At 41.7% G+C, this 26,526-nt stretch overlaps 1 protein-coding gene across 4 annotated transcripts in view; it reads right to left on the reverse strand.

Annotated features, from left to right (window-relative positions):
- LOC306695990 (protein kinase C alpha type-like) overlaps positions 1–26,526 on the reverse strand; it is a 129,691-nt gene that overhangs the window by 81,638 nt on the left and 21,527 nt on the right. For all 4 annotated transcript variants that reach the window (XM_079159462.1, XM_079159461.1, XM_079159460.1 and 1 more), the window contains exon 3: positions 496–578. In XM_079159462.1, coding sequence (XP_079015588.1) covers positions 496–578 — 83 coding nt within the window. The remainder of the gene's footprint in view (positions 1–495; positions 579–26,526) is intronic.

The raw sequence follows: 26,526 nt of genomic DNA on the forward strand, positions 1-26,526 counted from the left end.
TTATTCTCAAGCGGTTGGGAATGGTGACTCACTAAGTGGAATATTTAAATAACAGTGACTTGACTGCAACATTAACATTAAATCAGCCACCTGCTGCTGCTGATTCAATCATGACTCGACTGAATTCGACATTTTAGTGGCCTTCTTTGAATTGATACAACCAGATGAAAAGACTAAAGCTCTTCTTTTGAGATCTATTGAAACAAAGATGCTGAGCTTCTATTATCAATGTAATGCTTTTATTTTATTTTGTGAGTCAATATGCTTTGATCAATATTTAGCTTGACATCAACATCACAATAAAGAGATTTGGTTTTTTTTGTGTAAACCACAGTACACTACAAAGAGAGCAAGAGTGGTCAGAAAAGAGGCCTTCCTGGTTGACACCACTGCATATATTGGTGACACTGCGCATGCACTTCAGTGTAATGACAGGAAAGGCACCTCCTCGCCGACACACACGTGACAGGCAACAGCTGGGCTTTGGTTACTTACGTCTGTGTCGGGCCCCTTATCTGCCCCTGGGCAGCAGAATGTGACTAATTCATGGCACCTCTTGTGGACCACAAAACAGCAAACTGCAAGGAGACAAAAGACAAGAGGAGGCCGTTAGCAGAGAGAAAGAGAGAGAGAGAGAGAGAGATGGGCAGAGGGAGTCAGAGAAAAAGAAATATACAGACAGATGGAGACAGACAAGCAACAAAAAGGAGAGAATGTTAGAATACAGTGTATCATTGTTGATTGATATGTAAACAGACAGCAAAAAGAGAAAGAGATCTGATAATACTGAGAGGGATTGAAAAACCACTGATGTCTGGGCCAGGCTCTTTACCATGTGTCCAGATGGCCAATCCTGCCCGCAGGCCCACTGCTCTTATTGCACAGAACAGTGCCACCTCCTCCCTGATACGACAGGAGCTAAGGCAGACAGCGCTCACACACACACACACACATTTTTTTTTCCATGCACAAGACGCACATTCAACCGGAGACACAAATGCATCCTCAAACTGAGACAACTGCTGGACATGTATCCACGTAGAACACATCCAGTCTTGCACACTTGAATACATCTGCACCTACTCGGTGTCATAGCAATGTGTCATTATCATGCCGGGTCACTGGGTGCACTGTAGTCTGCAGCCAAGCAAGCAGCAGACTTAAAGAGGGGGAAGGCGCCTGTTACTGGATCTAAAAAAACGTCTGACACCATGACGAGACATGTGGAGGGGGGGGGGGGGGGGGGTCTAATTGTGGAAGCTGGCCGGTATACATAACAAAAACTGTATATTACTGCTTTATCTCTGCATTTCCATTCAATTTTTTCAGCAAAGATTTGTCTAAAGGACAAGAGCGCCCCTCCCTTTCTCCCCAGGACTTAATGCTTTCAAGGCCGACGCCTGCGGTATGAGATGAAAGCACTCCATTAGTGGTCTGTGTTGCGTCAGTGATGTGATGTATTTTCAGAGACCTTGCTTGAGTTTTTCACTTTTATACACTTTCACGTCTTGTTTCAGCAGCGGAGCAAAGTGATGCGCAGCGTCACTCCTGTTCATGCATCCACCTACGGATCACCTCTCATCTTTCCACTGCATCAGCTCTTAAACAGCTCCACCCAAACACAAATTTCATCAACAGAGAATCCCCAAAAAGTCCCATGAACCCCCCAAATTAACAAACTAGTACGGCCTCGCAGTTTTATTCCTCCAACCCTTCGTCAACCAGTCAAGTTTACATCCATTTATGTACAAAATGTCTTCACGGCATCGTTTTATCCTATCAGACATTTGTGTGAAATTGTCATAATTAGCATATGAATTCTTGAGTTATGGCCAAAAACATGTTTTGTGAAGTCACAGTAACATTTGACCGCTAAACTCTGTGGCTGTTTGTGCCAAAGAAATTCCCTCCCCTCCCCATCACGTTCATGAGAATGCTATGTACGTACAGACGGACAACCCCAAAACATAAAGCCTCACTTTGCTGACACGGAGATATAAGAAAAAAACGTACTTACTATCTGCACCAATCAAACTACTACAGCATTCATGCATTATGTATTGCTACCGGTTAAATACTCGTTTATGAGTCCTCATTCAGTCTCGAAGTCTAAATCATTATTTAGACATGCAAACACAAACTGAGTAATAATAACTCTGAAGATTCTGGTAATTATTTTTCACTTCTGATCGCTGTTCGTTTTGGAGTGAGTCACACCCTCTACACCCATCCACCATCTGCCCCGTCCCCTAATATCATGAATAAGACAGATATTTATGAATGTAACACCCCTTTAGCATTGCACATTATATGTTATACAACGCTGAGAACACATTTTCATTCAAAACTTTATTAGATTCTACTGAAATGTGGCTCCTAAATCGTGTTCATGTGACACATTATTGAGCAGTAAAAGTCATAATAAAGGGAATCATTTCTTTCCTTTTTTACATTCTCACCAAAGAGTAGTTGAGTCTGGGCCACACAAATTGAATTTTACTGATGTTTGCACATACAGGTTTATGCATATTTTATACTGTATGTTATAATGCATACTGAGCCATTGGCCGGTTGAAACTATTGTCTCTTTATGTTCATTAATGTAGCTCGTTGCTATACTGTTTCTGCTGCTCACAAATATGACAGCAGCTCTGCTCGTTTGCTTGCAGCCACCTTTCTACACGAAAAGACATGTGTCGTTAGCAATTGGCATTCTGCGTACGTTCTGCAAATAAATCAATATTTATTCACCCACAGCCATAAGAAATATTAGTGTTCAGCAGGGAACTGGCATCGTCGAGCCCGGCTAGAAGCAATATAATAAAGCAGATGAAAATGTAATGCATTTTCTACAGTACATTTATGATCAAAATACAGGAAACTAATTGAGTAATTAGACCTACCAGAACGTTTCAGTAGAGGGTTGTTTGTTATGAGACACCCAGGTTAAAGGCTTGGGTAAATACCAGTACCAGTCTTTCCAGAATGTGTTAAGTTTATTTTGTGATGTGGATGTTTTCATAATGATGGCAGTGTTCTTGTATAGTGCTCTCATATATAAATACAATTCCCTGAATATATGATATATGTGAGAAAGTTTTTTTTTGCTATACATGGATTTAGTAAAATTAGAGATTTGTTGGAGATTTAAATTATGATGTGGTGTCACAATGTGAAATGTTGATATGGCCCGCTGATTTTTGAGATGTAAAAATGGCACTTCATATCAAAAAGGTGGCCGACCCCTGCTACAGTAAACATACACAGTACTTATAACAATGAAGCGTTAGGGTTACCAACACGTTGGCATTTATATTAACTTTTATGATGGCAAATCAATATAACTCTCACACACAGGCATATCACCCCACCACAACTCAACCCCTTCTACCCTGATTCCTCTTAGGAGCTATCGGTCAGTATGCGCCCAACGACCACAGACCAGACGGGTCATTAATCTCACTGATTCACTACCTCCAAGTCATCCTACAGTAAAAAGCTGATAGTAGTACGAGTTGCCTCGATTCACACCAACACACGCCAGCACTGCTCATAAAAATCCTTTGTCTTGTTTCTATTGATGAGGTTTGGGCTTTGGAATGGAGCGCCAGTTTCCTTGTCCATTTAGCCGTCAAAGCTCGTCAACAGCAATCGATTCTCATTGAAACTACGAGCTCTCCGTCTATTAGCACTTCCTCCACAGCGTTTCTCCCTTGAAATGCCTACCAGATATGGGTGTATTCAAAATACCTCAGGGATGGCACACAAGCAAAAGGTGTGACAAGAGACACTACAGTATATATCAAGCAAGATTTTGTGAGTGAAAAAAGGGAGCTACAGATGTGGAGCGAATCAAAGGAGGTCGGAAGAGACTGAAGATGAAAGAGGTTGAAACTCTTCATAGTAACTTTGTTACTGTTAGTGAATTATTTATTCTTTATTTGAACAGTAGTGAGTTGTGAATATGTCTGTTAATCAAGCGTATTTATCTTAGCCAATCATTAGTAAAGCTAAGCACGGCAATAAGGCAGACTGAGAACATCAGAGGTCAGGGCGGTCGGGTTCGGTTAAAAGCTGTTGCTATTAGGAGCTATTGGAGTCGAACAGAGACTTTGGGAACTGACAATTGAATACAAAGCCATGAATGCTCACAGAGGCCTGTACGTTTTTACATGAGCCAGCTGATAACTATTCTTAAATCCTGTAAGAAATGACATTTCGGTGATGTGAGGTGTTACACCTCTGACAATCGCCTTTGAGGAAAAGGTTCCAACAGGTTTTTTGTGGTGAATGGAGACCTAATAATTCTCTTCCTCTCTGGGTAGGATTAATTATAAAGCCAGTGAGAGTGTAATGAGGGTTTTTCTAATCAATACTTATTGCCTTCCAGCACAACAGACTGCAAAACTACTTTTCTTCCCAAAAGATATATAGCTCAGAGCCACTTCTACTCCCACTCTGGCCAATCAATTTCTTCCAAATCCTTTACAGGTCACAAGTTCGTTCGTAGGAGCAATTTCCTGAATACAGGCAGGAAATGAGAAAGAGGGAGTGATATAATTCAACAGTTCTTGAGTATGTAGATGTGCCTTATTTCACTAAAAGAAAGGAATTGTAGTGGAGAAAGCTTTTAGATCTAACTGTGAAGAGGCCCTGCAGCACACTGGCTTCCCTGACAAAAGCCTCTCTTTCAGACTGGGTAGCTTTCATTATTTCCTGTGGTTCTTTTATCCACTTGAATGCCTGGACCATTCTCACCACTGTCGCCATACACCAACTCCACAGCCGTAAAAATTATATGGAGAAAATTCATCAAACAGGAACAAATTGGATATCACCAGTAACAACAGAATGTGTTGCTGTAGTAAAGCTTTATTTATTTATTTTTTTTTGGGGGGGGGGCTTCTTGGTATATTAATACATGCCTATGTTGGCGATCCAAATGACACATTTAGTGCAAGATTTAGTGAGTAGTTTGCCTCCATACTGCAAACCTAAAAAAAAAAAAAAAAAATTAATTTTTAAAAAACCACAGCATGAGCACCCTCACAGGAAAGGATGGTGTGTACATGGGCATAATAAGGGAGTAGTAATTAACAAAAGGGTTAATCCAAATTGGATGAAATGAATATCTTTCATCTAAAAAAATGAATTCCAATGTTGAGCAAAGCATGTTTTTATTCATGAACAGCATAAGTCTTTGTCATGACCACCCATGATAGGTGAGATAGGGGATTACATTACTGTCTACAAATGGAGACAAACGCTACAAGAACGGTTTGGGCGTTTTTCAAAATGTGCCAATGTACAGAATATTTTTCTGAAAGTATTAGGTGTCTGAAAGATCAGTTATAGCTGATATGACAGCGTATGCATTATTCACAGACCATGAGTAAAACCAAAAAAATAACTCCTAACACCAACAATGCTGCTGAAGCCGTCACCTGCAGCGGCCGAGGCTTCAGCAGCATCTGCAGTGATGTGTAACGTCGACAATACTGAGGTGGCTGCCTGACCATCAACACCATCTTCAAAGCTTTTTTTCCACATGGTGACTCTCTATTCACTATCATCTTAAAGCTGACAACACTGTGCATCACTGTGACAGGAGGAGCCACTGCTAACGTTCATTCATCATTGGTAGCACAACGGTAGGAAATTAAAGATTAATAGAGATGATAATATACTTTTTGATCCATTCATGCTTGGACTTGGCATCCCTACATTAAGTAAAAAGGGCTACTGTATATTGATTAAACTTCTTCTCCGAGTCTTTTATAATGACATCCATTCAATACTAAATAACAGTGATGTGATCTCTGTATAAGTCAATAAACCTTGTGCTTTAAGACTGTGCATTGAGGTTTTCATTTGCATGCTAGAAGTGCATTAAGTAGAGTGACTTGGTTTACTAAAGTCACTTTAATCAAGCTACTTGGCAGCATTTATTTCCCTACATAGCTACAGCTATGTTATTCAAACTAAAAAAAAAAAAAAGGCAGAAGTTACCAACAGTGCTACTTAATTATGTTTTGTTCATGTTTGCTATTATTTCATACTGCATTCTCATGGATAGTTCAAATACAGTTTAAGTTATGTTGGGATAAAAAAAAACAAGGAGGCCAGGACAGAAACAAAAGATAGACCTTTTTAGGGGAATGTGTCTGGGAATCTTACGTATGCAGTTTCTTCACAGTCACTGGACGTATACAAATAAATAATAAATCAGCCATGAACGTCACTTGTGTGTTCTCGTGAGCAGGCTACGGATGTTGAGTTCCCTGGGGATTACAGGGAAGTGGAAGTTATCAGGAGACATTCGCCAGTTAACCTGGTGCACTGTTTGCCAGTCATGCATCATGTGTTGAAGTTAAACACCTGATAACTGATAACTCGAGTATGACGGAACCTAGCCCCAGTTTCTCACTGATATTTACACTTTACACTCAGCTGCGTAAAGGGCAACGTCCTCGTCATAAACATGGAAAGATAACGAGCCTTTAGTTTTGTTTTCTGAGACTGGACCGTCCTTTATCGAGGAGTGGAAGGAACAGAAGACAGTGTTTGATACTGAACAAACCGTTTCTAGGTCGGGACAGAGGCTAACAGTCCACCACAGTGCTTTTTACATTGCACTTTAAATGCCCTCCTTGCAATAGTAAATGTTAAGAGAGGCACGGGCATGCTGGGAGAAAGCAAGGGTAGTTTCCAAGGAAACAAACCATATTGAGGTTATTGAAAGAAATTAAGGAACCCATCTTACAGGAAGAATTGAAACCTTGGGCACTAAACGACTCAGAAGGTCTTTTGTTCCAGCAGTCAGATTTTTTTAATGAACACTTCTAGATGTGGTTTTTAAATGAAGCATCTTTCTGATGTTAATGTGTTATTTATTTCGTTGTATAGTGTTGCTTGTCTGTTGTGCACTGTGGAAGCTATGTCTATTGTTGTTGTGATTTGGTGGTAAATGAGTTTCGCCACTGGGGATTAATAACGCTTTTCTAATCTAATATAAACTGAATGGAGCCACACTCTTTGGTCTGAGAAAGACCAATTGTATGTCCAATGAAGATTTGTTGTCTGTATACATGAGAGTTATTGCTTTCATATATAAGCGGAAATGTAGATAAAGGAGAAGGAATTCTCAATTGACGGTGACCTGGCCTGTTTTACACAATAAGTATCAGAAACAGACCTTTAGAAGCACGAGAAAACATGAATCATGTCTGAACACGAACTTCTCTCAACGAGAAAACAAACAAAAAGCCCAAGGCTGCTGCAGTCGCACTGACTAGGAAAGACATGAACATATACACACAGAACCAGGCCATTAAATTGAGTAATGACCCATTAAAAAGTCATAAGTCAGATGATTTACAGTTAGAGGTATTTGTGCACTAATGATGTGCACTGATGAATGATGATAAATCCACAGAAATATTCACCGTATTTAGCGGTAATATAATTCAAAAAACCCATCTAATAGTCGTTTAGTCTAGGACATGTTTTGCAATGCCATGGGAGAATTTCTAGCAGTCCAATCACATTCTGGTTCACACCTATATTATCTGCTATTCAGGGAGACGGGGCTTGAGCTGCATTCAGCAATTACGCTGCTCATAATCACTGTGCAATGAAACTGAGCTCAAGAACCCCAACTGAGAGTCATTCAGGTTTCGGCTTGGTCTTTGGACGCCATTACAGAAAATCGTTGGCCATAAACACTTATTAAATATTAAAAATTCCAATCTAACACTTCTGGCAGAGAGTTGAATGTCTTTGCTATGAGAGATCTCCTTTCCTTTCCTTATTACTGCACTATGCAATTTACAGACGGGCCTTTATGTAACCAAGGTCCAAGAGGAAAAAGTTAATTTGCAACAAATACAAAAGCTACCAGGCTGCCTTTCAACTGGACCTCTTTAACACTGTATATGTATCTTAAAAACACTGACGCAGCTTGTGGGCTGTAACCTTGCACAGACTGAGAAGGACAGACGAGTGTGTGGGAAAATTTCAAAAGTAGTATTTCCGAGCATGCACTGCTGTCTGCAAGTAGTCTTAAAGACTGAGGTTTAGCCATGCTTGTTTACAAGACTGACTTCCTGCCACACACATCAATTCCCCGTGCTATTTTTGAACATTTATACACATAAGATCCAATGAAAATCAACCTCGTCACGCTTAAATCCTTGCACAAAGTTCCTAAATAAATGTATACACAAGGTCAGATTTCAAACCCTGATCCAGTCCAGCTGATAAAGATCAACTACGCTGCTCAGGTTCTGTATTCAAAATAGCAATTATGTTCCATCGGTTATCGAAAGCTCTTGATTTTAGTGAAGACTATGGGGAATAAAAAAAAATCAATGCTCAGCTCAGGAAACATTGACCAGTGAACAAATGAAATCTATAAAGAGAAGCAATATGCGGTTTCTTTGCTGGTAATTGGCGGATAGGGAGAAGGAGTCTTGTGGCACACATAATGGCCACTTGTGGGGGACAGTGGTCAAGAGGCATTGCATGTAATGGAAGGATGTGAATTGCTGTCTGCACAAATTACACATTGGTCACTCAAGGGGAGCCCTTGTAGGTACAACAATTAGAACCAGCAGTAATGGCAGACTTCTGTCTGACGGGAAGGACAGCAAACGTAAAGCGGCTGCTCTGAGGTGAATGGTGCTCTGTGCACATTAATCCTCTTATTCTCTATTCAAGCTGTGGCATAAAATAGCAAACGCTATGGAAATGATGGTAGTGGGATAACGTTCCTAAAAAATGTCGTCAGCCTGCACTTGTGAGCAGGTAATTCATCATTTATGATAGAATAAATAAATAAAATCTGTTTTTTATTCTGGTGGTAACTCATGGCTTCACAGGTGTAAAACGCACAGATAGACGTATAATGAAACTAGGGATGTTAGTGATTAATCTGTTCATAATTTCACAACTAATCTGTGGTCAGGAGGTCAGAGCAGGCCACTATATTTTTCTAATTGATAAAAGTATTTGTAGGCTACAAGCAGCAACAGAACGCTTGCACTGAATGTGAATTGCCCATGTCAGCAGTTTAAATGCAGCGTTTAGGGAAAAAACCCATGTATTTTGTATTTTATATGCTTTGAATGATTGATTATCAATTATTAACGTGGTCAATGAGCATCTAGGACATTGCTCAATGTTACGATAGACAGAATCTAATCATGGCAGGCAAGAGCAGGTCTTTTATTAATCATCCATACTGTTGATTGAGCTCAGTGATGGACACAGACAGGTTTAGATGCAGTGGGAGTGCATGCTTAACAGCGTAATTATGACTCACCTGGGTGCGTGTGTGTGTTTGTATATATGTCTGATTGAACAACATACTTAGGATTCTCCTGAAGATGCTGCGGATCTCTGCTAACATGGGACCTTGATAAATGCCTGACTGACTCCTGAGGTACAGAAAGCCTTTTTCACACACGGCTGGCTTGTTTTGAAAAGCAAGGGTGCTATGGGCTGTATAATAAAAGCTCCTCTAGCTGCTAATGGCTTCCCCATCAACTTTAAATCATTGAAAGAAAACTACAGCAAAAGTTTGGGATGCACATAACTCCACTGCACACCCACAGGAAGATCCTAATGCAGTGTTAACGTGAATGTTCAGAGTTGCTGCCTCTCTACAGTAGCTCTCATTCTCTGGCACGTGAAGCAAAAAAGCTTATGTGTCCTCAAAACAACCCCATTGGCTGGTCCAGGTGAGCTATCGCCACTGATCTCTCTTTAGTTCTGGCTCTGTTTGTTTGTGATGCTAGGTCATGTGTTACATTTACATCTAAACACAGAGAAAGACGGGTCTAACAAGTCTGAGCACTGATGGATTCAAGAAAATTCCCTTAAATTCATAACATACCTAGTACGGGTGTGAGACCGATAGTAAGCATGATTAATACTACCATAGACAAATGCATTCTTTGCTTCACTACGTAAGGTCTCATTGGCCATATTGGCTGATAGCAGAACGTTTTTGTTGTCGTTACAGCAGCTGTTATTTGAGGCTCGAAAAATAAATCAGAGAGAAACCATCAAAATTTCCAAATGTCGTCCGTTTACTTTGTAGTAGTCATCTCGTGGTTATTTGCATAAAGACACAAAATTCAAAAGACAAACCGGTCCTAATTCCTTTTTTAATATATCTATTTTTTATTCTTGTTCTACTTTGAACAATTGTATTTATTCAAGTTTCTCACCAAACAACATTTTACAAGATTACATTTGAACACATCATGATGAAGTAACAATTCACCGTCGCCCAATATTCATTTATACTGAACAGAGGATGAACGCATCACAACGTAACTCAATGCAACCTCCGTTAGTCAGCGGTTAGCTCTGGTGCTGCCTGCGTTACTAGCTCTCCTCCTGTCGATTTCAACACTGACTTGTTCACTTTTTAACATTATCAGGATCGACGACGAAAAAGCATTAATGCTGATCTCCTGATCGCATATTTTTACTGAATGTTGACCGATAACGACGGTCGGTAAAACTGTGTAATGCGGGCGAACCGTGAGACATTTAAAAGCAGCAGTCAGCACAGATCTGTTCTGTAGTGTGAACAGCTTCTTGAGAAGGACACGAGCCCACTGAGTGTGAACATTTGTTCTCCCATGAAGACAGCTCGGTGAGCCAGAGACAACTCTCTAGTGGGCCTGTGTGGAAGATTGTGGATGGATTGTGGCTGTTCTCCTCTTTAATGACCCAACGCTTCCAGTCAAGCACATCAGTGGATTAACCTGACCTGGCTTCGTGCCAGCTCTCACACTGTGTCTCCCCGACCACTTCAGCTTCTGTGGCGATGGACATTGTGTGCAGTGAACATCCCAGAGGACACTGCAGGACGCCACAACTCAGTCATGCAGGGCAAAAAACAGTACTGGGCTCCAAATAAGACTAAATGAAATGTTTGCTGGGACGGCAATGATATTAATTAAAAATTCACTGGGACTAAAAAAAGGCCTACATCCTTTTACAGCATAGCCAACATTTCAGGGACGGCATAGCGGTCTCAAGCTGTCCCAACACTGTTGTTGGAGGGAGATGGTCCTGCCTGGCTTTGACAAAAAGAGACAATAGGGGAGCAGGGCAGCTTTGCCAGCAGAGGTATCCAATTGGTAAGCCCTGAAGGAATGGGAACTGGCATTCTTTACTTGCTTGAACAAAGTTACTGTGTATTTGCCAATCAGTCCGGAAATTAGTTTCAGTTTGTATCCGCAACTTCATGTTGAACTGCTGAGAAGAGCCTGGAGGGACTTTGTGAGTGACGGTACTGACCAGCTGTATGATTATGAGTGGTTTGGATCCCAAATATAGCAGAGCACGAGAACAGGATCAGGTAGTCTCCAAGGCCACCTCACAGTGCTGCATTGAGCTCCCTGGCCTAAAAGACGGGACGGTATGTCCGTGAGCAGCAACATCTTAGTTGTCCTGAACCAGACTCGTATAAACAAGAAACCTTAGTGATGAGGTAACTCCAGCTGATGTTTGCCATGATAGAGCTATCTGTCCATTCTGTATAAAACAAATCAATCAGTCAGGGATTCAACGCTTTCCAGTAGTAAGCACACTACAGAAATTGAGCGTCATGGACTAATATCTTTTCTTGTAAAATGTCTGGTGTAATCCGTAACACTGGGGGGAATATTTCCCAAATGTGGCATTCCTGTAATAAAACGCATGCTGTGTAATAAAGGTCGGTTGGATGTTTTGTTAAAGCTTTTAAAACCATACTGCATCAAGTAATCCACACAGCCAGCAGCTCTTCCATGGGAGTATCTTACAACCACTTTACCAACAGCAATAAATATGTTCGTCTCGAAATGTTGTGTTTTTGGTTAAAACTAAAAGAAGTATAAAAGATGACGCGCCTAATGGATCCGGATAATAACTGCTGACCTCACTTCCTTCAATGATTCAGGAGAATATAACTCACTGCATGTCACTGCATGTCAAGGACAGTGCTGAACTCCTACCTCCCTCCACAAGAGGATGACCCCATCTTGATCCTGAGCACTACACTGAACCTAGTGAACCGTGACAGTATGAGCCCCTTACATCTATCTATGACCTCACACACTTACACACTCATCCTTTACGATTTATTAAAACAAGACCAGCCCGTGGAAAAGCAAATCCATCATTGTTTATCTTGGAAAAGTCCAAATGACTCGTCTTTCTGAGAGATGAAAGAATGTATTTTTAAGCACAAGCTGGCGCAGTGTTTCTGCAGGGGAGGATCTCGTACCAACCCTGTAGCCTTCCTCCCAGCAGGCTCAGAGGGATGGGCCCAGCTTCCTGTTGCAAGCCTCGGGCTGGCACGAGGGCACACGCAGCAGCTGGCTTTTATTGGGGCAGCTTTTCTACGGCGTACTCACGGGGTCTTACATTTACCAAGCATGCACATGTTTTTGTCTTGTCCAAAGTTATTTGGATAGACTGAGAATCTCAGAAATCTTTAAGATACAATGACTCTATTGACCTATGAAAGGAGATCTTTGTGCAGGCTTGAGTCCACCGCCTGCACACATACTTGACTGCCGCCCACTGTGAGACGTGGATGATGTCATGCTGTAATATCCCCCGTACTAACCGTCTAACAAATGCAGTCAGACATTCTCATTCGTCGTTCTCTTCACAGGGTCCACACAGAGTACAGCTTATCTATCAGACAGAACATGTCACGCATTTATAACCCATTCTTTAATTGCTGAGATATTATGCATGCTTGCATTTTGATCATATCATTCAATCCAAGCGTGTTTTACCATAAGTCTAAGTTTCCTGTCTTCAGAAATGCTGCAGGCACATGTGCATTCATTTTGCATGAATTGATAACTGACTTTGCTGCACCAACATTTCATTCTAAACTACATTGGAGGGAGCAGGTTAGTCCTCAAATATACACGCTTCATACTATGAAGGGCGTACTGTAGTCAGTCTTTAATCTGCAAACTGCAAGCAAGCTTTCTCTGGCTGAGAATTCAAGCAACTGATAGGGTAGCGTCTTAACGGGATTATAAAGAGGAAGGGCTAATCCAATGCATGCAGCCAGCTAACTCTCTGCAGGACAAGGGAAGCACACCCCAGGGAGGAAAGAAGTGACGTCTACAATCGCAGTAAAACAATGTGTTTATTCAAATAATTGAAATTTGAGAGTGCAAAAACTTAGCAGCCTTGTAACTCAGGCAGACCATCTTCTGCATACAGACTTCTACAAACAGATTTCTGCTTGAATTTACTTTTTGAAAATGAATTTGTGTACTTTGCACGACACTACACACTGTCAGTTGGAGAGAGCACATTGTTTGTGTAACCGTTGGCTTTTTTTCCAACTTGACATTTTCTGGGAACACAAACGGTCCCCCAGCAACACAAAACATGTATGTGAAGGCAAAGACTCACTGTAACTCTTATTTCAGCCATCCATTGACACATGTAAAGATTCTTCTTGTTTGGATGATAAAAGGATAAATTTTTATCCCTTTCAATAATTCACCGCCGCGCGCTGACATTTAAACCCTTCCATAATGGGTGACACCTTAACACAGTGACACAGAGGGACACCTCTGTATCATGAAGACACACCAGTGTGCCGGACAAAGGCGGTGTTAAGGTTGCGCTGAAAGTGGACCTATAAACCTCATTCTCTAAACCATTCAAGGATTTTACCATAAAGGCCAAAACCGAGACATCAATAGTACTTTGACTAGAGAGACTGCACCCTGCAGCTAACATTTTAACTGGCGCAGTGGAGGACAAGGAGACAATTTTAAATGGTGTTTTGACCTGGGTCATTTTCAAGGGGTATTGACTATTATTTCATTTTGTTGTGTTGTATGCATTCTGTCTATTAGGTAGGAGGGCACTAAATAACTTCTAACGTCTACTTCTGATCATACATTCAAATCCTGCAGGAGCACTTTAATTTCATCGCTATACATACTGTGTATTCTACATTATTTATACCATATTCCTGTATTATATCTTCACAGCATTGTCTTTTCCAAAACCCTAGAGATGTGAAATGTAATTGAGTGCAGGGTAATAATGCTGGTATGGGCTTTTACCGTGCTTTAGCAGTCTGTTTTAATTTAGAATCACACTCCTCTGAGGCACCGCGTTCACTTTTGGCGTGGAGTTACTGTTGATAAAGTGCTGGGGCGGGAGAGATACAAGCAACAAGACGTCAGCCGGGGCTTTCTCATTTATCTGCTCATCTAATTAGTCAGCTTGTGTCAGCTTAGGAACAGTTTCAGTGGCGGCCGGTTTTCAAGTATCAAGTTAATTAGGGGCTCAAGGCAACGGTGCTGTAAGAACAGGCAAACACCAGGCTGCTTTTGGATAAATGACAAGGTTTAATACGGGGGAGGACGAAGGAATGAGATAAATGAGAGCGAGCTAATGGGATTATAGACAGACAGATGGGGCTTGGCAGTATGGTGAAAATCAAAAATCACAATATTTTTGACCAAATACTTCGCTATGGTGATTGTGATGATATTGTAGGATTGACCATTGGTGCTTTTTCAAAATATTTACACATTATTTTTTGATAATTAATCATCAATAACTTGGATGTAATGACTCAGTGGGTAAAGGCGAATAATAGAAGCGTTAGAACAGTCTGGAAAGTTCATAAAATCACATCACTTAACTGTGATGCAGCCTTTACAACCAGGAAAAGACAACACTTGAGCCATATTACGATATCCAAAATCTAAGAGGAGATCTAGTCTCATATCAGGATATCAATATAATATCGATAAATTGCCCAGCTCTACAGACAGAAAAAATCATTTTGATGCTTTCTGCAGGTTTGTGCATCTGTAAAAGACAACAAAAGGCTGATCTCAAAAGGATAAAGCAGTTGGAAAAAAACAAAATTGGACCCCGCAACCTTCAATTGTGAGGTCAGACAAAAATAACTCAGGGCGAGACAGTCTCCCAAATTACATTTGACAAGAAGAGGTTTCAATTAGGGGGACCAGTCTTTTAAAACAGCCAGACAAGAAAGGCTGGATGTGCTAATTGATCTATTGTGCAGAGGAGTGAAATCTATGCAATGGCAGAGTCAGAGCTACAGCCTTTCTCTGCTCTGAAAAATGACAACGCAACATCACACCAGAGGTCGAACCAGTAGACGTCAACGTAATGGACGGATTAGACGTACGGTGATGTGCCGACAGGTGAGATTCAAAAACACAGTAGATTAGAGGAACACATTTTACTAGGGCCGATTATTTTCACATTAAACTGCATAAGCGTAAAAAAAGAATTACCTTCATGAGCAGAACGCACAGCAAGATTATCAACAACTGCGATACTCACTGGCTGTTGCTGCACCCTAATGGAAACTAACTCCACTATTGATTTAACGACTCAAATGTGAGTGACCTGCCCTGAGACGTGAAGCATTGTGGTGTCTGCCCTCACTTGCATGTTCTCTCCATCTTTCCAGTCTGATTTATCGCTGCAGATGGAGCCAAATACATCGATCTCTGATAAAGTCCCAGCAGTTCCTGGTATTGCTCTCGGGTATAAATCACACTAGACGACAGAACAGGCTAATAAATAGAAAACGCTGGGACACCGTTTCAGATAAAAAATTGCTTTTTTATTTTTTATTATTGGCATTATTGTGGAATTTCATTACTTCCAACGCCCACAGATTGCCTGCAAACACTTCATTTCTGTCAGCTGAGGCCAGGACGCAGAATAACTCACAGGCGTGAAAGCAGAGCCTATGGGTTTGGACTTAATGATCAGGCAAATATAAAAGTACCACTGTTTAAAATAGGATGTAGATATAAAAAGGAGCTCTGTTACGTGTTGAAACCTCTCGCATTAACCTGGTATATTACAGCCAGATCTCTACTCTCTTCGTCTTTGCTGTGGAACTTTTCTCACCACGGAGGATTCCTCCGGAGTGTAGAGGGGTTTGTTTCGTTTCTGCCTGCATGCACGAGGTGACAGCTTTGCCCAGGGCGTCTGAACCAACCCACTCCCCTGAGAGACTAGGCATTCCCACCCATGAGGATATTTCACCGCTCCGCACGGCAGCCCGCACCGATGTACTACACAAATACTAGTGTGGGTCATGATGAGAAGAGTATAAATTCTACACGTGCACATTTACAAACCAAGCCAGAATAGAAGGAGACCCACAGATGGAAACACACACACACACACAAAGATGCAAATGCATGCACACACACACTGTGTCACACAATGGTTTAAACCTCTCCATCCTCCCAGGGGGTCCAGCATTGCAGAGGCTATAAATAACCATAGGAGATTACTGGGTGTGGTGGCAGACGGCCTGATTCATGACACAACCTTTATCAGCGGGTAAACACTGTGCATTAAGCTACAGATGAACAGGTTATGGTAAAAGTTAGGGGGTAATTTGAAGCATGCAAGATGAGGTTCAGGTCCACGTGAGGTTAAAGAGGATCCTTCACACAAGGAGGATCGGATTCATTTTATTAAAATGTAATGCACCGCCTATTATCCCAGGTACAGAATGTGAAATGATGACTGTTCTAATTATAGGCATAATATTAATGAATAATATCCCCACACAATAACTCAACTCTAATTCAGTAGTAAAAGAAAGAGTAAAAGAAATGCTCTCTTTCGGTTCGGTTTGCTGGTTTGTTTGTCAGCAGGATTACTGAAAGTCTACCGGCTCGAGTTTCATCAAACTTGGTGGAATGGTGTAGCGTGGGCCAAGGAAGACCTCGTTACATTTTAGAGAGGATCTCAATCACAGGGCGGATCCACACATTATCTTTTTAATTACAGAAAGGGCCTTGGCGGAGGTCTGAGTCCTCTTCTAGTTTATCACGTGTTCATGTGTCATCATGTGTATTTCGTGTATTATCTGTAACCAAAAAAACTCTAAAAACATAAATGTAAAACAAACAGTGACTCTGAATATTGGATTTGATATTAAAAGGAACTCAACATCACACACAGTCTTTCTCCACAGACTGAGCCCTGAAGGCACCAACAACTAGCACTGTGTGCTGCCGTTTGCTGCTAATCTAATTAGGACAAGCCTGATTTAACTAGTTCAATAAAATAATCTTGTGTAACTAAACTCACATTATCCGTAAGTACTCCACACCTTGTGTTTAACAGTCGCGCACTGGCAGCGTGTATTGATGAGATACTTAATCGAGTCAATCTAACAGGCCTGACTCCTAAATGAGCTCCACCTTAAAAAAAAAAAAAAGGTTTAGGGACAAAGCACAAAACTAGAAGTTGTTTTGTTAGATCCATAAAGTGCTGCGTTAGTGAATCAGTGGGACAGGTATACCAAATTGCAGGGAACCATATCAACAGTACTTCTTCTTAGGAGAGTACTTCAACATATTGGGAAATACACTTTCCATACCATTCATGTCTGTGAATACAAAGCTACGGCCAGCAAATGGTTAGCTTAGCTTAGCATAAAGGCTGGAAACAGCTAGCTTGGTTCTCTACAAAAGGTAAGAAAAACATCCTAACAGCAAATCTCAGTGAGTACCAAAATATATCTTGTTTGTTTAATCTGAAGTGTGAAAACACACCTCTCTAGTTGTTAAAAGTTGCAGATTGATATATATTGTGTTTTTTACAGAGAGAAAAAAATTAATGGATTTTGATACAAAAGTAAATATATTGTTAAATATGTTCACAATATGACCATGGATGTGATCTAAAAGGGTTAAGAAGTTACATTTCATCTCAACTTTAATTCACCAAGCTGTAGGTTAAACACTAACAAATAAGGCCTTTTTTTTCCAACAGTGGTAAATTTAATAATTTACTCTGAGCTCTCCTGATAAAGAAAATAACAAACTTGGTTTTATTTTATTTGAATTGTTTTAAATAGTATATACATTTGTGTAAAGGCGAAACAAATATTAGTAGGCAGCGTGAGGAGCACTGACAAAAATCAAACCATTAACATGCTGCATATTTTTAACCAGAACAAGAATCGAGACATGATCTACCATGAGCAATGTTTTCATCCACGGTGTAAATGTCAGTATGTGATATGATCATGAAGAGTACATTCTCATTTCAGGCTTGAGAGTCACTAAGGCAGAGAAACGTCAACAGGTGGTGACACACGAGACAAGCTCCCTGGATTTGCAAATCAACCGAGTGATTTAAGTTTGCACTTGAATGAGCAGACAAACACAGAGCAGGTCATTCTAAGTTCTGCCAGACTGACAAAGTGTCACACCAGAAACACTGCTCATTTCTTTCTGTCATGAGCCACTTTGAACTCGGCAATGAGGATAAAAGATACGAGAGAAGGAAAGCAGCAGAGAAACGGACCGGTGACCTGGAACAGACGAGGTGAGCGGGAGGAAGTGAGAATAACTGAGAGGATGAGCACAACAACTCCGTGTCCTGAAAATGGTAGAATATGTGGGAGGAGAAAGAAAGAAAAGAAAAGAAATAAAGTAGATAGAAATGGAAAAACTGGAATATGAGAAAATAAAAGCTGCAGTGACTAATGAGAATATAAAACTTTAATGTCCCCTGTGGTTAAACTGGGTAGCGACCTGAAAGAGCCCGGGAAACAGGAGGTGAAGAGAAATTTACAACATGTCATCACAGCTTAATGTTTCAGCTTATGGTCCGCTCATTCAGACAGTACTTCCTCTGTCCTTTCAGTTCCCCGCAGCAGCGGTCAGCTGGCCAGAGAAACTGCTCATTGTGGTTCTTGCAGCCTGCAGTCAGATAGGACATTATTGTCCACTGAGTGGGCCTGTGTGGGTGGGTGTGTGAATGTGTGGGGAGGTACACAGCACGGAGCTGGAAATGCTCCAAGATATGGCTACAGCATCACTGCCACTTACATAACTGTCTTTCTTATTTCCTCTCTCTTTTTTTCTTTCAAAAGTTTTTTTTTTTTTTTTTATTGTCCGTCTTTTCTCGATCTGACAGCGGGTTCATTTCCAGCATCTCGCACAACGTGTTGACTTCATGCTTCACTGTCACACCAGCACGCAGCAAATGCCAAGGCAGCAAGAGCTCTAACAGTCACTCTGTGGTTTTCGAGAAATTGAATTAGCCCACGGAGGCAAAGGGAGCGCAGCTATGGGGAGGCCGCCTCGCAGCGCACTGCTGAAATCAACCACATCCTCTGTCAATGTTGCAAACGAAAGGTGGAGTAAGGAAAGCAGGTCGAGCGATACAAATGACGAGCTCACATGAATGTAGGTGCCTTGAATGCAAACAGCCCTGGGCTCATGTTTGCTTTTGACGTTGAATTTCAGGTGCCACGTATTGCTTTTCCACACCACAGTATGGACTTGCATTCTTTGTAACAGTTTAATATTTAAAGCCCAGTTAATATTTAATCATATCTAATATACCTGAAGAAATTGATTGAGTGTATTACCAGACACAGCGCCATCCACTTACATCTATCTGAGTGGATTTTAACTCCCTTTCTATGTAGATCACAAGATGTGAAAGGGAGCAGACAGGGGCAGATGGGAAGCAAAAAAAACTGTCGACTTAGAAACTTTTAGTACCCAACAGATTGCATTAAGGTCTGCCAACATGGGCATATTTGAGACATGTCAGCTCAGAGCAGATGATGGATGAGCTGGGCAATTTGAACTCTGTGTGCGTGTGTGTGCGTGTGCGTGTGTGTGTGTGTGTGTGTGTGTGCGTGTGCGTGTGTGTGTGTGTGTGCGTGTGTGTGTGTGTGTGTGTGTGCGTGTGTGTGCGCGCGCAAGTGTCTTCCCTCTGTGTCAGCCTGTCTGGATGTTAACCGAAGCCGCTGGAACACACAGTTGAGGCCGTCCATATCGGGTTATGACTTCCTGTCGCAGAAAATAACAACCAATAATGGGAGAGCAGGAAGAAGAAAATTGGTGTCAAGGAAGCAGTGACTGATTACATGTCAGGAAATGGACGTGTTCTAGTTCATCTTCATAACAGCCAGCTGTCAAACGCCACAGCGCCTGGATAAGTGGCTGACATTAAAGGCAGATCAATGGCGTGACGCAGTAGTGTGATATGTTGCTGGTCATGTGGGACATGATTAAGCGGCTTGGAACCGGGCCAATATTGTTTTGGGACAATTAATTGTCTCGCTCATCAGACACACTGAATGTTTTGTAGAAATAGAATGTGATAGACTGATGAAATATATTCATGCCAAAAGTTTACAACTGAAATCAAGAAGGATTGTCACGAATAGCGGCCGACCTTTGCAACAAAAGATCTTTTTCATTATGAATAATTAAATATTTATCAGAAACAGATTAATTTATTGTTTCATCATTAAATCACTTAATTTTCAAAATGACGCATCTCAAGTTCCTGGAGCCAAAGGCAACATCCTCAAAATGTTTGTTTTGTCCAACCAGCAGTTGAAAACCCAAAGGTATATTCAATGTACAATGACAACAGAGAAAGCAGTAAATCCTCACACTTGAAAAGCTGGGACTGGAAAATAGTTAGCATATTTGCATGATGCATGACTGATTTATACGACTTGTGTTTGCAAGCCGCAGATCGTGCAAACTGTGCAGGAAATCGCTGTGTTCTTGAAGTACCCGCTGTATACAGGCGATCTGTTAGCACACGACCGAGTTTATCTAAGGAACAAATTCATTCATTCACCGTCAGCAGCGCACACACGTACAGGAGTAGTATCTTTATATTCATAGAAAGGCACAGCACAACAGCAGAAGTCATTCACAGAGGCTGTGAAGTGAGCCGCTTCATGCTGATTCATGTCTGTAGCTTTACAGCGTACTATTCTCCTAAAGACGATGACGCGAGCTGTGAAGCATGTAAACAGTCTGAGCCCCAATGGACACTTCTGCCGGTCCAGAGTTCACGCTCCATGCACATGCTATCCAAGGGCGCGCACACACACATACACACATACACACACACACACACACACACACACACTTTCTTTCTCTTTCTCTCTCTCTCTCTTGCTGTCTTACACACTCACACAGTCAGCGCTGTCAAACGTGTCACCCTTGTAACCACTAGCCAGTCACGGCTGACACAAAGGGAAGCATGCGGCGGCTGGTGCAAAGAGGTGTGACGGTGGGGGTGGGGGTGGGGGGGAGTAGATAGATGAGGGTAATAATGCTAAAATTAGTACCCTGTGAGAAAGTGACAGATGACCTCATGCTAGCTGTCACCTCCTGCCACGTAAATCAGGTCATCTGGCAAAGGCCTATATCCTCTCCTCCCTCTTCCTCCCTCTTCCTCCTCTCTTCCTCCATTTTTGTCATGTGTTTTTTTTCTCTTTTCCGGCTCCCTCATCTCCTGCTCAAAAAAATATCCAAATTTATTGGACCTCAAATGGGCCCATGTGAAGGGACTTGGCTCAGACAGAGTGTTCATTGATGTTGAGATCTGATGGAGAAAGATAACGTTAACTTTCAGTTTCGATGATTCAGCACTAGGAATTAACTTTATTGTGTAAATAAGCTACTACTTTGTATTTCTTTCCTTACTAGAATTATCCCCCTGCGGTTCCCTCCGCCAACCAGTTAAGTTCAGTTCATTTTATCCTATTAGACATTTGTGAGAAATACTCATTTAACCGATTTAAGTAAGGTCACTGTGACCATTAACGACAACAAATCTGATCAGTTCATACTTGATACCAAGTGGACATTTGTGCCAAAATCTGAATAAATTCCCTGGTAAGAATGAACCGGCCGGACAGACGGACAACCCATGAATAAAAAGTCCTCTCCTCACAATGCAATAAGGAAGTACATCCCGAACAATCCTGTACTATTAGTCACTGTACATTGACATTTTCATGGGTCCACCACTACACACAAAGACACACATCATTATCACCCCACCACCTCCCTGAGCAAAGTTCATTTCTGAAGGGAGAGGCGCCATAAAAAAACCCCTCACAAAGCAGCAGGTGTTTTCTAGGGACAAGACGCCTGCGGAAAGCCCAAAGTTCCGGCAGGTCAATGCTGTTGCTTTTTTTTCCTGCTCCCATTTCCCTGCTCCGTCCTTTATTGTGTGCCACTCATCTGTGTCCCTTGAGGCAGAAAAAAAAAATAAGGTTCACTCTCCGTGTTAAGGTGCAGGAATAGAAACAGTCGCGGCTCCACACTGCCTGTCAATGTTTGTGTGCACAGGCACGTTACAAAAGAGAGGCAGTGGGATATAGGGTTGCGATTGTGACGTCAGAAGTAATTAGACCCAGGAGTAGCAGAGATGGAGTGTGTGTGGGATTGATGTTTACATTAAGAGTAAACGCTGACAGGGCAGCTAAGACAAAGCTGACGGAGTGTCTGCTAAGAAAATGGATGGCTGGGAAGAGGAGAGGGAGGGAAGACGTGAGAGCAGTGAGTGGTGCTCATCTGTAGCTTGAGGGAAGTTTTAGCACACGAGGAACGATACAAGCAGCCCTGAACCTGCATTTTATACGTGCAGTTCAACTTTGTGTTTGTCCAATATGCTCTACGGTGGCTGTGCTGTGTTATGGCTTTAAGTGTGGACATTGCTCAAAATACGCACAGATTTCTTTTGACACGCTGGGTGAATTACACGCTGAGAGGGGCATTGGTGCTGGATAAGATTTAATAGTGTGTGGCGTGAGGAGTTTGCATCTTCACTGCTTCGGATTTGTTGTGTTTTTTGCCCCCGAAATAACGGTAGTGTTTCCATTCTCTATCTTCTAGATCGTTATCATTGTCTTTATCAGTCTCATGGGAATGCTGCTGCAAAACGTAATCTGATTGCCTGAATTTAAGCCCAGAGTATTCCTGAAAGTAACCACTTTGTACAACATGTCGTCCAATGTTGAAAGGTGATGTTCAAATCCTGCGTACTCTCTCAGACGCTGCTCGACCACCGGACTAGCCCTTCCGTTGGGGCACAATGACGCTTTGAAATTGGTTGGCACCTGCATGAATGGAAAGTTTCATTGTTTTGTAGCATTTCAAACGCACTTTTTCTAACTGCGATATGAGTTCAAAATGGAGGGCCGGAGGTAAAGTTTCAGCCGGTATAGGGCGTATGCCACTGGGGCACAAATGCCCCGAGCAGTGGGTCAACTGTTCGATTCCCGGCTGGCCTGACTGTTTGCTGTGTGTCATTCCACTACTCTTTTTCCTCACATTTCCCCTCCCTCTCTACTATCAAATAAAGGCATAAAATGCCCCAAAAAGAAGCTTGTGTCATTTGTATAATCAACCTTTGTCATTGTCGTTTCTCAGAATCCTAAAGGCAACACGAATGGTAGCAATCAAAGGGAAGACTTATCTCAGTCATCCATTGGCTACGCTGACGCTGCAGTCACCAAATTTCCCCACAAATAATCAGCCTATCAGGATAATAGCTCTGCTGTGTCTTTAGACGGAAGCCTCATGTCAACATCGCTACCAAATTTAAAATCTCACAGCCTCTTCACCTTAAATGAATTATCACCGCTGATAAGACGGGCCCATAATCCCGGATGCTCACCATGCATGCTGTAGGCTTCGACTGTCAACCTTACAAAAGGTCACATCGCCCGGATGTTTCAGCCCCTCAGGCCAGCAATTATGTTTCTGACATGTCACTCTATACCACGTCTGCCGCTTCACCCTGCCCATTAGCGGAGCACATTAACAAGCCCCAGGTCTTTCGGCGTCCAACGAAAGCATGTAGCACTGATTTGAAACAACATCAACACTCGTTGCCAACATCAGGAGCCTCCCTGTAGCCTCTCAGCTCAAGATCACAATCGACTTGCAAGTCCAGTTATCGCTACACTGTACAGAGATTCATTAATCCCCCAATGAATTGCTCACAATCGTATTAAATCCTGACCAAAACCCGCAAGACATCTCCTCTATTGTGACACTTTTAGAGTATAACAGTATTTCCCACAGCCACTCCCTACTGGAAAGCAAGGAGAAGGATCACAGCACTTGATGTCAAGTGAACACAAAATAGTTTGTCTGTGATATGAAAACGTAGTACTTTATATTCATTCATTTCTCAAATAACCAAAAATATCTTGTATGTGGTGCCATGTATTATCTATTATGTTATCAACATAATCGATAATAATCGACATAATAATCAGACAGGTATGATGATAAAGGATTAATATATCAAGTTGTCAGGTGCATGACTCAAACATCTAATAATCGTATTATGATGAAGATTATAAAGCATAATTCAGCAAGGAAACATCCCCACCAGATGCAACCACAGCAGTATTGGGGATGCATGGGCCGCCACTGAAGCTACATCTAAAGCAGTGTTGACCTGCAATCTACGACATAGATGAGAAGCTTTATCATGAAAAGACACGACTGTGACTCAGATCCATCTCAGTAAAAAGCACAAGCTTAACTGTGTTCAAGGGGTCAATCCTTTGGCCACAGTTAAGCTTGTGGCTTAAATAAAAAAAGAGTGACAATCCCCCCCCCCCAGCGGAGACAGAGAGAAAGAGTGTAGGACGAGATATAAAGACTAAAGAAACAGAGACAATACGCCAGCGCTATACTGGCATAACTTTGACAATGAATGGGAAAATGCACTCAATTTGCTTCGAGAGAAAACTGTGTATTAACGCTTTTTCTTTTTTTTTAAAAGTCACACGTGGCTCATCCAATAACTATATAATAAATGATAAAATAATAGTAATACGAATATCAGAGAGACCAAAAGGTGCAGCCTTGAAGCTTTATGAACTCTCCAACCATGGGACGAAGCTTTTTATATTCTCTTCTCTAATCAGGAGCTGGAATCCACACTAGACGTCTGATTGCCTTAAAGACGAGCACATTAGAGCCAGAGGAACAAGATGTGCGCTGGGATTTTTCACAGACTGATGGCCCCATGAAATCAAATAATATGGTTTATTATTAGGACGGGACTGAACCATGGGTGCCAAAAAAGCAGCAGAGTGAAGGCTGAAAAAAGAAAGATGCCTCATTATTTACTGGTAGTGATGCAGGAATAATGAATAAAAAAAGATCAAAAAGGAGATTCAATCTAACTAAAGAGAGGTTTAGTTGCAAAAAGTGTCATGACTGATCACTGGACCAGTTTTGCTAACTTCAGGCCTTCATTAGAGCAGGAAAGCTTAAAGATGTTATTTGACCTGTGCTACTTCCTCATAGTAGCACGAACATCGGGACCTGAAGGGTAAAGTAGAGTGTGGACGATTTCCAAGGAATACAACATGGAATGTTTTGGTTGGCTTGAAAAGATGCTGATCCAAAATCACAACCAGAGGGGAGGTAGAGAAACACATTCCTGTTACCTCTCTTGTATGTTTAGAGAGGCATTCGTCCTTACCCACAGAGAGGTAAGGTGAGTGGATAATAGCATTGATCTCAATGAGCATCAGGTTTGAACTGGACAATAATTCTGTGGTCTGTACAACCACAGGTTTGCTCCTCATGGGGGCGCTAGACAAAAAAACATCTGGCGATCACCAAATGTATTGTTTTCAAGATATTTGAGTCTGGACCAAAGTGGTGGATCTACAAACGAACCGACCGTCTGACACCCATAGAGCCACTAGTCTGACTACAAACCATAACAACACAAAATGCTAAATAATCCACAACATCTTGCTTTAAACAAACATTTTCTATAATACAGAAGAGAAATCTCAAGGATTACCAGGATTCAGCAAACTAAACTGTGTGGACTTCCCATTTATCAAAATGTATAAAAAAAAAATAAGTGTCTTTGCTAAAAAGAAAACACACAAAAATAATTCATCTAGCACCACACTTAATGTTGATTCAAAAGCTTTCTTGCCGAAGTGGTTATTTCATTCAAAATCACGGCCTCTCGTCAGCAGCAAATGAGACGTGTAAGGATCATAGGCGTCATAGTCGGTGTGTTTTAAGGTAAAAGCTTAGTCAGATAGTCTGGCGTGTAAAAGACGGGAGGATTTAACGAGCTCTTTTTGATTACAAGGGCCCTCTCATACGACACTCTCAGTCTCCCAATGTACTGGATTATATCATCATCACAAACCCCCACTGAGTCACCTGATGCAGTGACACAAAGGAACAAGCCTCTGCTGCACCACAACCCAGTATTCACACGTCTTGGTAAGACATAGGTGTATATCTGGCAGACCGATACCTGGAGCGTGGGCCAACTTGCTCGCGTGTTGATAACAGTAACAGAGAACTACTTTCAAAGGAAAAGTTATTTGCAGAGGGAGGCGTTCAAGGAGCACGTCACGTGACGTGATGTGTCTTCCTGACATGCCCTTCCTCTCCAACAAGAACTTTGTTCAGGACACAACAGCGTACTCCATCAGGTTTAATCCTCGGCGGTGGAGATTAAACACAGGGATTATACAGTCATACAGACAGTAAACAACAGAGATGGCAAGAAGCTGTTAGCTCAACTTTAAAGACACACAGATGGCTTTCCACTTTGTTCAGGAACCCGGGAGTACAGACTACACACACACACACACACACACACACACACATATATATATATATATAT

The sequence above is a fragment of the Pholis gunnellus genome, assembly GCF_910591455.1.
Source record: "Pholis gunnellus genome assembly, chromosome: 5".
Lineage (NCBI taxonomy): Eukaryota > Metazoa > Chordata > Actinopteri > Perciformes > Pholidae > Pholis > Pholis gunnellus.